This window comes from Pongo pygmaeus, chromosome 21, assembly GCF_028885625.2.
Source record: "Pongo pygmaeus isolate AG05252 chromosome 21, NHGRI_mPonPyg2-v2.0_pri, whole genome shotgun sequence".
NCBI classification, from domain to species: Eukaryota; Metazoa; Chordata; class Mammalia; order Primates; family Hominidae; genus Pongo; species Pongo pygmaeus.
Genome location: NC_072394.2, coordinates 43,164,260 through 43,178,520, shown reverse-complemented (window position 1 = coordinate 43,178,520; position 14,261 = coordinate 43,164,260). Strand labels below are relative to the sequence as shown.

The 14,261-nt window shown below is 55.7% G+C and overlaps 1 protein-coding gene across 1 annotated transcript; it reads left to right on the top strand.

Annotated features, from left to right (window-relative positions):
- Positions 1–6,151: 6,151 nt before the first annotated feature.
- MAFB (MAF bZIP transcription factor B) lies at positions 6,152–9,547 on the top strand. The gene has a single exon (XM_054468132.2). The coding sequence runs from the start codon at positions 6,568–6,570 to the stop codon at positions 7,537–7,539; it is 972 nt and encodes a 323-aa protein (XP_054324107.1). The 5' UTR covers positions 6,152–6,567; the 3' UTR covers positions 7,540–9,547.
- The last annotated feature ends 4,714 nt before the right edge of the window (positions 9,548–14,261 follow it).

Below are 14,261 nucleotides of genomic sequence, written 5' to 3'. Positions count from 1 at the left end.
GGGAATGGCATATGCAAAGGTCCTGTGGCAGAACACAGCTTGGGCTGTGGAAGAACTTAAATAAATCAGTGTGCCTGGAGCATTGTGATGGGGGATGCAGCAAGATGAGGTGGGAGAGGGTAACAAGGGTAGACCATTCATGGCCTGAAGGCTATGCCAAGGAATTTGGTTCTTTTTCCAAGTGTTAAAGTGATTTGTATTTAAGCCAGGAGGTGGGAGAGGGGGAATTATCAGATTCATCTAAAAACTATCTCTACTGCCCTGTGGAGAAGAAGAAAGTCTACAGCCAAAGCCTCTGCAATCCTCTAAGGAAAAGATAAGGGTGGCTTGGATGAAGGTTAAGGTACCAGATGAAGAACCAGAGAGATCTGGTGGATCTCTCTTGTGGAAGGATAGAGAGGTGATAGTTGGACTATGGGAGGTTAGGGCCTCAGCCCTGGGGAGCAATAATGAGGTTTCAGAATTCCTGACACTGGCTCTGGGGTCATGGGTGGGGGAGGTGTAGTGGGAAGAGAACTGTCCTGGTTATCATTCACTGGACAGTGGCTTTGAGTAGCAGTGAGCTTCTCATCAGCACTGAATCATCTCTCCCCTCTCTTTCTCTCTGTCTCTTTCCTTTGATATTTAGGGATGTATGAATAGGGACTGAAGGTCAAACTCAGACCAGAGGCAGGACCAAGGATCAGAGGCCAGGCTGACACCAAGCATAAAGGACAGGATGAGAGGACTCTGCAAAATTGTTCTCCTTTGGCCGGTACCCCTGCCTTGGTTTCTCTCCAGCCCCACACAGTCAGGGAAGAGAAAAGGGAGAGAGAAGTTTGACTGCCACTGACAAGAAGGCACATTAAACACTGCCCTCATAATCAAATTATTGGCAGGGACTTGACACTTGGTAAAGGTTCAGCTGTGAACTGAACAGTCACTAATCCTGTGGCAGCTGAACATCCTGACCCAGAGAACAGGTGGAGAAGCACTGTACTGACACCAGAATCCCCAGGATGCTACTCAGTTGACACAGAGACCACACGCTTCATAGTATTCAGAGCACTGGACTTGGGACCAGAAGTTCCAGCTCATCACTGCTGTATAACTGTAAAGAAATCATTTAGCCTCTCGAGCCTCATTCTTTCTGTGAGATGGAGATAATCCTACTCATCTCATAGGGCAGTTGTGAGGACTGAATGAGCTGAAATGCAAAATGCTCTTAAGACACTGTGATATATCTGCATCCACCCACTTATCTCCGTGCCTACCTATCTCTGTAAAATAGCGCTAATAATAGTTACTACTTCACAGAGTTGTGAGAGTTGAGTGAAAAGGTGAATGATGGAGGCTGAGGTGGGTGGACCATCTGAGGTCAGGAGTTGGAGAGCAGCCTGGCCAACATGGTGAAACCCGTCTCTACTAATAATAAAAAAATTAGCTGAATGTGGTGGTGTGTGCCTTTAATCTCAGCTACTTGGGAGGCCGAGGTAGGAGAATCGATTGAACCCAGGAGGTGGAGGTTGCAGTGAGCCGAGATTATGCCACTGCACTCCAGGCTCCAGCCTGGGCAACAGAGTGAGACTCCATCTCAAAAAATAAAATAAAACAAACCACCACCACCACCACCAACAAAACAAAAAGGTGAATGACAAAAGGCTTTGCAACTCCCTATACAAATGAGTGACTATTATCAAATATCCCATCTGTGTTGGAGGCAATACTGCCCAGTGGTTATCTAATGCAGCCTTGTCCATCAGAAATAGAATGTGAGCCACATGTGTAATTTAAAATTATTTATTGGTCACATTAGAACACAGTAAAAAAAAAAAACCAGTGAAACAGTTTTAATAATAATTTCTTACCCCTAAGTGTGTGTGTGTGTGTATGTGCTCGCATGCACATTTGTGCATGTACTGGGGAGTTGTCCCTGGTCCCCAGGAGAGACAGCCAGGATCTTCACAGTCAGTGTAACTCTGGCTCCCTACTGGGACCCTCTGAATCTTTTGGTCGCCTAAAGACCACCAGGACCCAGAAACCCAAGAATACCTTTTTAGAAGTACTGGGTTGGAATCTGACAGTGGTTGTATGGGGCAAGGGAAAGTGGAAGTGATAGCTGCCTTTGGGAAGAGGAAAAGGAAGAGGAAGGGCAAAAAACAAAAACAAAAATCCCCCAGAAAACCCGCCTGTCTCTTTTTGGGTCCCATAGACTTTGGGAGGATCCCACGGAATGGGAGCAACATAATACTTTTCCACTGAGCCTCACAAAAGGTGGCAGAGACCTGAGGGCTCCTTGGAAAAGACAGGCGACACTACATCTGGCTGATGCAAAGGCAGAAGTCAAGCTCCTGCGGCGGGCGGGAGGTGGGGGTCCCCTGATTCAGAACCCTCCCTGGCAGAACTTGCCTCTGAGGCCCTTGAGACCACTGGCCTCTGCTTAGCGACTCCGCATAGTATGATCCGGAGCCCACCGAGCTTTGAAACTGGAAGTTTCCCGCTCCCGCATCCCGCGTGCTGCTGTGCCTCTCCACCAACACACACGCGCGCGCAAACAGCACACGCACGAACACACCCCTCCCGCACGCCTCCAACAGCACCCATGCGTGCACAGAGACGCCTTCTCGCTCACCAGCCACCTGCAACCCTCAGGGAAATAACGCCGAAGGTGAACGGCGCACCTTCGGGCTGAATGAGGATGCCAGGAGTGCCGCTCTGGTTTGCAGGCGTACGGGAGGACACGCCGCCGGGCCTCTCTGGAGTTATTCCCTCGGCTGAGTGGGGGCCAGCGAGGGCAGCGCGGCAAACCTCACACCTGGCGGCTGGCTGTGGGCTCCACGCTCCCTTAGGGAATAACCTCTTCTCTTACTCCCACCCCGAATGCTCCAAGGCTCTGCAGCGGCTCGGACCCTGCAGAGCTTCCTCTGTCACCATTTGTAACTAAAGAATACCGAGGCGGTGCGTCCCAGAGGCATAGCCTCTGGCCCAACCTGGGGTGGGTAGAGAGGAGGTCACTCTTGGGTAAACACCTTAAATGGGAGTTTTGGCAACAAGCTGTTCACTAGAGGGGTTGTGGCTGCCGCAAAATCCCCGATTTTCCTTCAGTGTGCCTTGGGACTTCGCGCACTGCTCGCGTGTCTCCTGGCCTCCCTTTACTTCTTCTTGACTCTTCACTTCTTCCACCGTCCCTTCTTTTCCTTTTTTTCTTTCAGCGTGTCGGACTCCCAGTCAATGGGTGTACAGCAGCAACCCCCCAACTTCCTCACTTCAACCCTGCCTACGTTTTAGGGATAGGGTGAAGACTGCGGGTACTGCTGTGTATCCATGACGGGGAGCCGAGCCTGGCATGCTGATCCAGAGACCCCAGAGATGAGAAGCGGCATCCCGCGACGGCAGTCGGGAGCTGGAGGCCGTAGGGCCTGGGGCTCCAAGACCCTGCGGCTCAGCGCAGCAGTAACCGGGGTGGGGGAGGCCGGGCCACGAAGTGGGGCCAGCTGCGCAGCAGCGGCCTTAACTCCTCGGCCACCTGCGTGTCTCCGTCATTCATCCACAGCCTGGCAGGGGTAGGGCTGTTTCCAACATTTTTTTTTGGTGGGGTAGGTTGGGGGGTGTGCAGAGGAGGGAGTGGCTAAGCTGGGAGAGGGGCAGAGAAACGGATTTGGGTGGGGAAGTGAGCCTGGGGATGGACAGAGATACCTCAGTCAAAGCCCAGGCGAAGGGAGTGACCACAACAGAGACAGAGGCACAGGGACAAAGAGCAGCGCGGTTGCCCAGACAAAGCCCCAGTCCAAGAGACCCTGAGTCGGAGGCAGGCCGCCCGCAGGAGAACAGGAGGTTCGGAACCGCAGACCTGGGGCCTCAGGAATCCCCAGGGCCTCAATGGGCCACGGAAGTCCTCGACGGCGAGTGTCAGGCAGAGCCGAGGGGACGTACGGGCGGGGGTGGAGTGGGTCACAGCTTGGCCTGTCCATCTTGGTGCCTGCGCAGAAGTCCACAGTGGCAGAAACACTCTGGGAGCCACAGGTCTCTTAGGACCCTGAGGGAGGGTGCTACCAGCTCTAGTCCAGTCGAGACCAAGAGAGTCAGGCGTGCTTGTCCCGCCCTGGCCGCCTGAGGCCGGAGCCATACATAGTCTGCACAGATCCGAGACACCCGGTCCCGAGTGATCTGGAAACGAGTGTGCTCTCACCGCGTTCAAACAAGACGAGGACATTTACAAGGTGCGAGTCCCCAACCCCCAGCTTCTGGCAGGGGCTGCGCAGCGGCACCGCCCAGGTTCTCTCTCCAGGCGGCCGACTCATTTCTGCGGAGAGCACGCTTCTCGAAGAGGGTTGTAGACGCGCTCTTCCAGCATTTAAGTTGCCACCCCACAAGATTGAATTCAAGTTTTAGTTAAAATATACTCATTTTATTAAAAATAGGCGGCCCAATACCACGCCGTACCCCAGCCTCTCCGAGGGCGCAAGAGAATAGAGAGTTTTCAGATTAATTGGAGGCAAATATTTTACCTTCTAACATTTAAAAATAATCTAGGCGCGTCTCCACTGGTGTGGCTCACGCGACCCCTACGCGCGAGGTCGGTCGGGCTGGTCCAGCGCAGACAGCGGCCGGGACTCACTCACCCAGTGCAAGCCTCTCCTGCCTTTCGCTGCGCGCGCCCAAAGCTGGAAAGCAGAAGGTGACGCAGGAGGCGGGTCGGGTCTCCGGGTCCAGCGAATTCGCGATCTATCCGGTTTCGGCGCCTGAGCCGAGGTCTCAGAAAGAACCCGTTAATTCTAGCCATCCTGGATCTGGGTAGGGAGGGTGCGCGGCTCCCAAGCCCAGTCTGGATGCCTAGTGCTGTGTGCTTCGGTCTCCCCGTCTGCCCTCCGGGGAGGTTTCTCACCAAGTAGCCCTGGGCCGCTTCACTGTGGCGCTTTCACTTTTGGCTACCGGCCTTCCTTCGCCCAGGACCTTCTGGCCCAGGGAGTAGCCGTCGGGCACCCCCGAACGCTGGGGCACGGAATTTCAACAGGGGCGACCAGAGCGGAGCTCGAGGCTCGAGGCTTGCGGCTGAGTACGAAGACGGGACCCGAGGACCTGTACATCGCTCGAGGGGAAGCTGTCCTGGGCTCCGGTGCACACACAGTATGCGTTCTGGGCTGGCTTGGGTTGGGCCAGGTAGGGGAGACCTGGCTGGGTACGAGACGCCGTCCAAGCCTTCCGGCAGTGGGCCGGGCGGTCGCGGCGCCTTTGCGCACAGTAGCCACTTGGGGTCGCACTTTATGCCTGTTTGAGCCTCTCCGCGGCGGGCTGACGCCGGGGTCTGCTTAATCGTTACAAAACGTTCAAACAAAAACAGGGCCGGCTCCCCAGCAGTGGAGAGCCACTCGGAGCACCGTCCCGGGCCGGCCTCGGCCCCGAGGCTCCGGGCGCTCAGGATTCCGTGCGTGTGGCGGGGAAGAGGAATTCAGAGCCTTTGGGCTGCTTCTTTTCCCGTCGCCTTCACTGTGAACATTGTGCGGTGGGGTGAACGCGGGGAGCGGCGGGGCCAGTGGAGTCGAACCTCAGGGCTCTGCCACTGCACCCGCCAGGAGGGGCACGGCCCTCGCTTGGCCTGAGAAAGGTCCCCTGAGGTTAAGAGTTGGGTCTGAACACAACTCTCGGAGCCTCTAGCCCGCCCTCCCCAACACACAAATACGCGCAGATCTCCAGAAACAGGAACGCACGACACACACGGCCAGAAGCCGCGAGGACACACAGAGCGTCGCCCACTGGGCGGGGGCCGCTTGGGAACAAAGGGCCCAGGAGGCGTTGTCCCGGCGCTCATTCTGAGCCTCCTTGGGGGTGACACGGGATGGGGGTGGGGTGCAAAGGGAACTGAGGGAGGAGAGCGCGCGAGGAGGGGAAAGCGGTGATTTGGCCTAGAGGTGGGGTGCGCACTCCAGGCAAGCGTGCGGAGGCCGGGACCTGCAGGGTAGAGGGGTGGGCCCAGGCTGGCCGTCCCACTCTGCTCCAGCGCTCCGCCAGGCCTCCGCCGCTCTGGGGCCGCTCGGGCCGCCAGTCAGCTGACGCGGGGGGCGGGGGAGCTGTCAGGCGCGCCCCGCCCTGCGCCGCTGGGCCGCGGAGGCCGTGCAGCCATTGGCCCGCTCACCGGGCCGCCCGGGCCCCCGCACCCCAGTGACATCAGTAGGCGATAAAAGGCTGCGGCGCCGCCGGATCCAGCACAGCTGCACCGCCGAGCTGCGAGCGGCTGCGAGCGAGAGAGCGTAAGAGCAAGAGAGCTAGAGAGCGAGCAACGGGCACTCGCCCTACGCCTCCCCTCAGCCTCACCGCGCGCTCCGCTTGCCTCCCTACCCCGCCCGACTCTACCCGGCCCGGTCCCTGCGCGGGCACAGCCCAGAGCTCTGGGGCGGTGCAGGCAGCCTCGGGACTCTCCGGCGCGCCGCCGCGTCCCCAGACAAAGGCTTGGCCGGCGGCCCCGGCCCGCTGCGCCCTCGCTCCCCGCCTCCCCGGCTCGCCGCTCTTCGCCCCCGCGCTTGGCTCGGCGCGCTCCGGCCGGCCGCAAAGTTTCCCGGGCGGCAGCGGCGGCTGCGCCTCGCGTCAGCGATGGCCGCGGAGCTGAGCATGGGGCCAGAGCTGCCCACCAGCCCGCTGGCCATGGAGTATGTCAACGACTTCGACCTGCTCAAGTTCGACGTGAAGAAGGAGCCACTGGGGCGCGCGGAGCGTCCGGGCAGGCCCTGCACACGCCTGCAGCCAGCCGGCTCGGTGTCCTCCACACCGCTCAGCACTCCGTGTAGCTCCGTGCCCTCGTCGCCCAGCTTTAGCCCGACCGAACAGAAGACACACCTCGAGGATCTGTACTGGATGGCGAGCAACTACCAGCAGATGAACCCCGAGGCTCTCAACCTGACGCCCGAGGACGCGGTGGAAGCGCTCATCGGCTCGCACCCAGTGCCACAGCCGCTGCAAAGCTTCGACAGCTTTCGCGGCGCTCACCACCACCACCATCACCACCACCCTCACCCGCACCACGCGTACCCGGGCGCCGGCGTGGCCCACGACGAGCTGGGCCCGCACGCTCACCCGCACCATCACCATCATCACCAAGCGTCGCCGCCGCCGTCCAGCGCCGCTAGCCCGGCGCAACAGCTGCCCACTAGCCACCCTGGGCCCGGGCCGCACGCGACGGCCTCGGCGACGGCGGCGGGCGGCAACGGCAGCGTGGAGGACCGCTTCTCCGACGACCAGCTCGTGTCCATGTCCGTGCGCGAGCTGAACCGCCACCTGCGGGGCTTCACCAAGGACGAGGTGATCCGCCTGAAGCAGAAGCGGCGGACCCTGAAGAACCGGGGCTACGCCCAGTCTTGCAGGTATAAACGCGTTCAGCAGAAGCACCACCTGGAGAATGAGAAGACGCAGCTCATTCAGCAGGTGGAGCAGCTTAAGCAGGAGGTGTCCCGGCTGGCCCGCGAGAGAGACGCCTACAAGGTCAAGTGCGAGAAACTCGCCAACTCCGGCTTCAGGGAGGCGGGCTCCACCAGCGACAGCCCCTCCTCTCCCGAGTTCTTTCTGTGAGTCGTGGCCGGTCCTGGCCCCCGCCCTTGCCCCGGCCCGGACTCCCTGTCCCATGTCCCTAGTCCCAGACTACCCTGGACCCTGTCCCTGCCGCGGCCCCAGCCTTGACATGTTTGACTTGAGCGAGAGGGAGGAAGGGCGCGCGGGCCGCGGGCAACGGGCGGGCGCGCGGGCGGGCAGGGGACCTTCGCTAAGGCGAGAGTAGCGCACGCCAGCGCCTCCTCCTAGACTCGAGCAGAGCCGGAGAGAGTGACGAGAGGGTGGGAGGTCCCGGAGTAACTTCTCTCCAGGCTGGAGGGCGGCGAGGCATAGTCCCGAGAAGTCACCAAGGCCATCTGGAGACCCCTGGCTTTCTGAACTTTGCGCGTTAAGCCGGGACCGCTGCTTTGCGGCCCGGAGAGTAGTCCGCGCCAGGAAGAGAGCAACGAGGAAAGGAGAGGGACTCTGGCGTCCCGGCAGGCGAGAGGCGAGGCTGAGCGAAAGAAGGAAGGACAGACGGACCTGTCTGTCAGAGTTCGGAGAACACTGGCTCTCAGCCCTGAGACACGGGCCTCAGTTAGGACGCTTGGCGCCCAAATCTCATCAGTTTTATTGCCTGCTCTATTATATAGAAAAATACAAAAAATCTGCATTAAAAATATTAATCCTGCATGCTGGACATGTATGGTAATAATTTCTATTTTGTACCATTTTCTTGTTTAACTTTAGCATGTTGTTGATCATGGATCATACTCCCCTTGTTTCTTTGGGTGAGAAGGGATCGCAGTTTGGAAACTCCGGCGGCTGCGTGCGGGGTTTCAATCCCAGCTGTAGGCTTGTAAATACCTGCCCCGCCAAACCGCATAGAGAACGTGGCAGCAAGCCGAGGGTCTTTGTTTGGGTTTATTATTATGGTATTTTTGTTTGTAAGTTAAAAAGAAAAAAAAAAAGAAAAAGTTCCGGGCATTTTGCATCAGAAAACAACTTTGTCTTGGGGCACACTTGGAAGTTGCATGTTTTCTTTCCTTGCCTTATCCCCATTCGGTCCTCTTCTTCCTCTCCCGCTTTAGTTTTCAACCTTGTTGGTGTTGAGAGAGAGAACCGAGAGGTCCCAGTACAAGGGCAGGGCAGGGCAGGGAACCTGCCAAGCTCCGCACCCCAGAGGAGTGTACTGGACTCCAGCCTTGTCTTATGGTCAAATTGACACCCTTAATAAGAAAGGAAAGGAAAGGAAAGGAAAACAGATCCTCCCCTCTGCTTTTTATTGTAACCAGAATCACCCTGAGGTCCCTTCTGAACCCTCTGGGCCTGCGCTAATTGTAGGAGCCACAGCGCTCCTAGGGTGAGAGGCTTAGCCATCCCCGACCCTGGCAGTGCACTGGTAAGCAGACATTGCACTGAACCAACTGCCACGCTCAGAATGTACCAGAAACCCAAACACTGGCAAGTAATTTTGCAACTTTCAAGTGCGTTCTTTAGACCAATGCATTGTGTTTCTTTCCCTGCTTTTGAGATAGTAGGAAGAGTTCTTGGTGGTGTCCCCTCCCTTCAATTCTTCAGTTGTATAGTAGTTATAGGGAAGATATGGGTGTTTTTCTTTATTATTACTTTTTTTTTCTGCAGGTCAGTAAAAGGATTTAAGTTGCACTGACAAAAATACCAAAATAACAGTGTATTTTTAAGTTCCCATTTGAAATTGCTGGCGCTGCTGGCCGGATGCATTTTTGAGTTTGTATTAGTTGATAAATTAACAGTAATAACAAGATTGTATGAACCGCATGGTGCTTGCAGTTTTAAATATTGTGGATATTTGTCCTGCATCAGAAACGAGCTTTGGTTTTTACAGATTCAACTGTGTTGAAATCAAACCTGCCGCAACAGAAATTGTTTTTATTTCATGTAAAATAAGGGATCAATTTCAAACCCTGCTTATGATATGAAAATATTAAAACCTAGTCTATTGTAGTTTTATTCAGACTGGTTTCTGTTTTTTGGTTATTAAAATGGTTTCCTATTTTGCTTATTAAAACCATGGAAATGGTGTTTATTTAGAGGACTCTGCGTTCGCATGATTTTGACTTTCTTCTCTTGCTTCCTCAAGAGTCGCACCAACTTTGGGTTGCTCTCACCCCATGGCCAATGGAATAGCAAACCAAGCCCTAGCAAATCCCTTCCTTGAGTGTCTGAGTGTGTGTGTACATGAGCCTCAAATGTGTTCTCTGCTTCCCACCCTAGGTACAGACCCTGGTCAAGAGAGCTGGATTGTGAGCTGAGAGGGCGCAGGTCCAAACAGCCTTGGAGTCCCTGGGTATGGGGCACACGCCACTTTTTCAGTGCTTTCAGGCTTGGCCATCAGAACTGACTTGCTAGTCTGTCTGCTCTGAAATAGCGATTGATGGAGACTAGGAAGCCAAAAGCTGCCACCTTGATGGGGAAGCTGGGTCTTTTTGGCGCTCTGGCCCAGCTGACCCGGGCCCTTGCCTTCCTGCCTGGGGTGCAAGTCTCCTTTCTCCTACCCAGCACATCTCTCTGGGAGCAACTGGAGCTGCCCAGGGCCAGATGCCTTCTCTGAATGGGGCCTGTCTCCCTCACCCCAAAGCTAATAGAAGCAGGTACAACCCAGCACTGAATCTTGGGGTGCAAAACCCTCCAGGCAGGACGCCCCTCTGTGTGGACTTGTGTTTTTGATGGTAGTTTGCCTCGGGTGCACTGGCGCTTAGGCATGGATTCCTCAGTTCTGCAGATGGGCACTGTGTGGCCGAGTCTGAATTTTAGTGGCTCCTCGAATTGGGTGTTGGAGGGGTTTGGGTCATCACTCCAGTGCAGCAGCTTCGGCTGCAGCCTGGGGATCCCCGACTGGGAGGTGGCCCTAGAACATTTCCTTTTCCGTATTCCTCGAAGAATGGTGCCCACCTAGGTCACCCCCAACCCCTCTCAGCCTCCTTGGAGTCCTGTCTATGACTCAGGGTTGGCCTCAGACACCCCTGGGACATGGAGTAGGATCTCCAACCCCTGTAGAGTTTTTGTGATCCTTTGGCAATGGCTAGCTCCGAGGGGCTCCGGTCTCCCTAGACTCATTATCTGCAGTCCAGGAGGCTTAGCGTTTAGTTCCTGGGGTTCTCTGGCTCATGGAGTTTCAGAACCCAAATGGGGAGGTATAGGAGACCCATGAAGTGGAGCCCCAGCTGGGAATCTGAGCTGGGAGAAGGAAGAGGAGAGTGAAACTAACAGGGAATTTTGGCCTGGATCCCTGGAAGCCTGGAGGTAGTGATGGCTGAGGTCTAGAGAAGAGGAAGGGGACCTAAAAATTTAGGATACAGATAACATTAACATTCATGTACATTTATATAGTGTGTTGGTGTTGTTCAATAGGAGAGAAGCTTGGAATTCTAGCTCGAATTTAATTCCAAGGCCCAGCTGATTTCACTGGCAGAAAGATGAAAGATGTGTCTGGTGGGGAAGGCTTTGGCTGTGATCGGAGAGGAGGAGGCAGCTGAGCCTGGCTCTGTGGTACCTTTGCCCTCAAGTGCATGAATGAAGGAGCACGGGGCTTTGATTAGTTGGGTGACTGCATACACACATGCTCCTGCACAGAACGTTTTCACATGTATACATGTATCCTCTTTGTGGTGAAAGAGGCTTCACTCAGGTAGGGTGCCAGAGGAAATCCCACTGCATGGCTCCAGAGCCCAAAAAGATCACGAACTCCTGGCTGGTGGAGACCCTAAATCCGGTGGCCTGACTCCCTTTGGAATCGTCCCAAGCGGACTGGCGTTCTCCATCCTTAGCCTCTGAGCTGGGGAGGGTTGCAAACTCCAAAGTGTTGGCTTTTCTTCCCCAGAGCACAGAAACACAGACATCGACCCAGTGACCAATACCATCAACATTGCATCCAGAAGACAAAGTGGTTCAAGTCGGTTTGGAATGACCAGCTGCCTCTCGGAGAATCTGACAATCCCAGAACACAGTCTTAGTGATACACTGACACAGATACACAGACACATCCTGCACACATTGATGCCCACATTGATACCCACATTGATGGTGCGGGGACTGACATTGAGGCACTGTCAGTCCCCGCATCAACCCTCCAGGTGAGCACTAACCGGCCCGGGGCGCAAGCAGGCGAGAGTCAGGCGGAACCGGCAGCTCCTTGGAGGAGGCCCGGGCTTCCGGAGCCTCCAGGGCGGACTCGCACATCAGGCAAGCCCTGGCTATGTCTCCGCCTGTAGCCTGTCGTCCCGACCCGCCGTGATGCCCCAGAGCCCACAAGCCCAGGAAAAGAGAACTGAGTCCCAAGGCCCTCGGGCACGTCCCACCCTAAGGGCACCCCGCCACCGTCATCCTCCTTTTGCGTTCCCACCGCTCCCCGCGGCTCGCGGGCTCCTTGCAATCCTTCGCATCCCCGGGGGAAAATCCTCTCAGCGCCAGGAGTCTTCCAAGCCAGCCCCAGTCCCACGTAGACAGGCTGGCGCCTGCACCCGGAGACGCACTCAGAGACAGGCACGCTCAGACACCCAGACGCACGCACGGGGCACACGCAGGCCCCCGGAGGAGAGCTTCCCTCCGGACCGCGCCCCTGGCTGGAGCAGCTGCAGTCCAGTCCGGCGCGAATCCCGTCTCTTGCGACCCCGGATCTCTGGGGGTGTGCGGGAGGCTGTGCGGGCTGGATCCGCCGCCGCCACTTTCAGCGAGGCGGGTCGGGGAAGGCGCTCAGCTGGGCTTGCCGGGAGCCTCGGGTCCTCGCGCCTGGGGACGGGTGGGAGCCTGGGCACCATTCCCTTGCCTCCTGGCATCCTTTTTCTTTCTTTGACATTTCCCACTCTTTTAGCCCTTCCTTCGTAACCTCTTTCATTTTAGAAAACTTTCTCCTTGTGTTTTGATTTCTCTTCTGCTTTTTATCTCCGTGCTGCCTGGCGGGGAAGGGCTGCCGAGCGGGGTCCCGAGGTGGCTGGAGTGTGCGGCGCGGGGGAATGAGAGTCTGGAGTCCCCCGAGCCACCGCACAGCACTAGGACCAGGGCCCGCTGCTCCGGGCTTTCGTCTTGACCGCTCCAACTATCCCGCGTTTCCCTTCCAGGTTGCCCCGGTGGCGAGGTTCGATGGGGATCGGCGCCCCGCTGGCGGGGGAACCGGCACCAGTCGGTTCTCGGGGAAGGGATCTCCGGGGAAGCTGAGCCTGGGCCCTGGACCCAGATCCCTGTTTCAGTGAACCAGGCAGGCTTCCCTCAGTCCCGGGTCTCTGGGCATTTCTGTGGCAGGACAACGCCCCTGCCTGTCAGAGGGCACTCGACTCCTACCCACTGCTTCAGCGTGTGCCCGCCCAGAGGCCTCTTGGACCCATACTGCAGTGGGAGCTGCCAGGAACCACGCCAGATCCACCAGGCTGGTCACTTGGCTCTCTCTGTGACCTGGAGTTGCAGCTTCTGCCATACCAGGCAAACCCCCTACTCTCTTGCTCTCCCATCCCCACTTCCCAGGCTCTTCCTGTCCGGGCTTCTGGAGACAGTGGGTTTAGAGTTTCTGGTCATCCCCTTGCAGGCTTTCAGGTGCAAAATCTGCACTCCAGGCCCTTCTGTTTTCAGAAAGGGAAACTGAACTGGCTTCTTGCGTAACCCTTCCCTCTGCAGCCTGCAGTCTGCTGGCCTGGCCTCTCATCCCAGAGATAGTTGTGTTTGGATTTGTTATGTAAGGAAGGGAAGATTAGAGGTTTGCTCCGCTCTTCTTCCCCCCAACAAAATAAAAGTCCTCAAATGGCACATCCATTAGGCAGCATGGTTTCCAGCAGCCCTCCTAAAAGAAATCAATCTGGTTGGTAAAGCTGCTCTGTGCTGTTGCCTAGCCCAGTACACTCAGAAGACAATCCAGCTGCAGTGAAGGGACAGTTCTGCGTCCAGGGAGTACCTGGTCCATGGAGGTAGCCCTTACTGGGCTTCCTAGGCTGGGCTTTCCCGGCCTAGAAGCCTAGCCTTATTTTGGCGAAGACGGCAGCTACTACTGCTGACATTTTATTCTTTCTATAGTTCCTGCCTCTTGGAGCATGTGTCCAGACCATGGAGAGCACCTCTTCCAACTGGGGAGCACATTTTCCGTATCTCCTCCACATCTTGTATGCCTCCTTCATTTCTGAACACCTTTACCACGTTCTGTCAATTTCTGTGCCTCACACTTAGTCTTCTTAATGTCTTTCTCCATTGTCTTACACATATTATCCTAAAAGACGCATACTGAAAGGTGCATCTTATATTATCCTATCTTTTAGGATAATAAAAGATGCATTATATACATTATCCCAGAATGCCTCCTAAAAGATGCATTTAGATAAGAAAATCAGAGCTCAGTGTTCTCACTTGGAAGAAATAAAATACATGAAAAAAGTTACTACTTCAATGTGGAAAATCACCTATATTAATGATTTGTTATGATGCCAAACTCAGTTTTAGCTGCCTCTCTGCATTCTTTGCATGTGAAGTTACTTTCATGAAAAATACCAGCCACTCATTACACATTATTTCATATTTGTATCAAAAAGGGATGTTGTCTTTGGGCTGGAGGGACAGCATTGGAGGCAGTGGGAGGAGCCCTGGTACTTTCTGGAAGAAGCCAGTTTCAGCATAAGAAGGGAGATGAAATCCACAAGTCCAACATTTATACTGTTGTGCTTTCTTTTTTGGAGATCTGTATATCTTACCTAGGCTTGGACTCCTTCCAGTAAATGGACAGCAGGGTGGGAGACTACAAGGTG

Coding starts and splice junctions, on each gene's coding strand:
- MAFB (XM_054468132.2), top strand. CDS start 6,568: ATGGCCGCGGAGCTGAGCATGGGGCCAGAGCTGCCCACCAGCCCGCTG.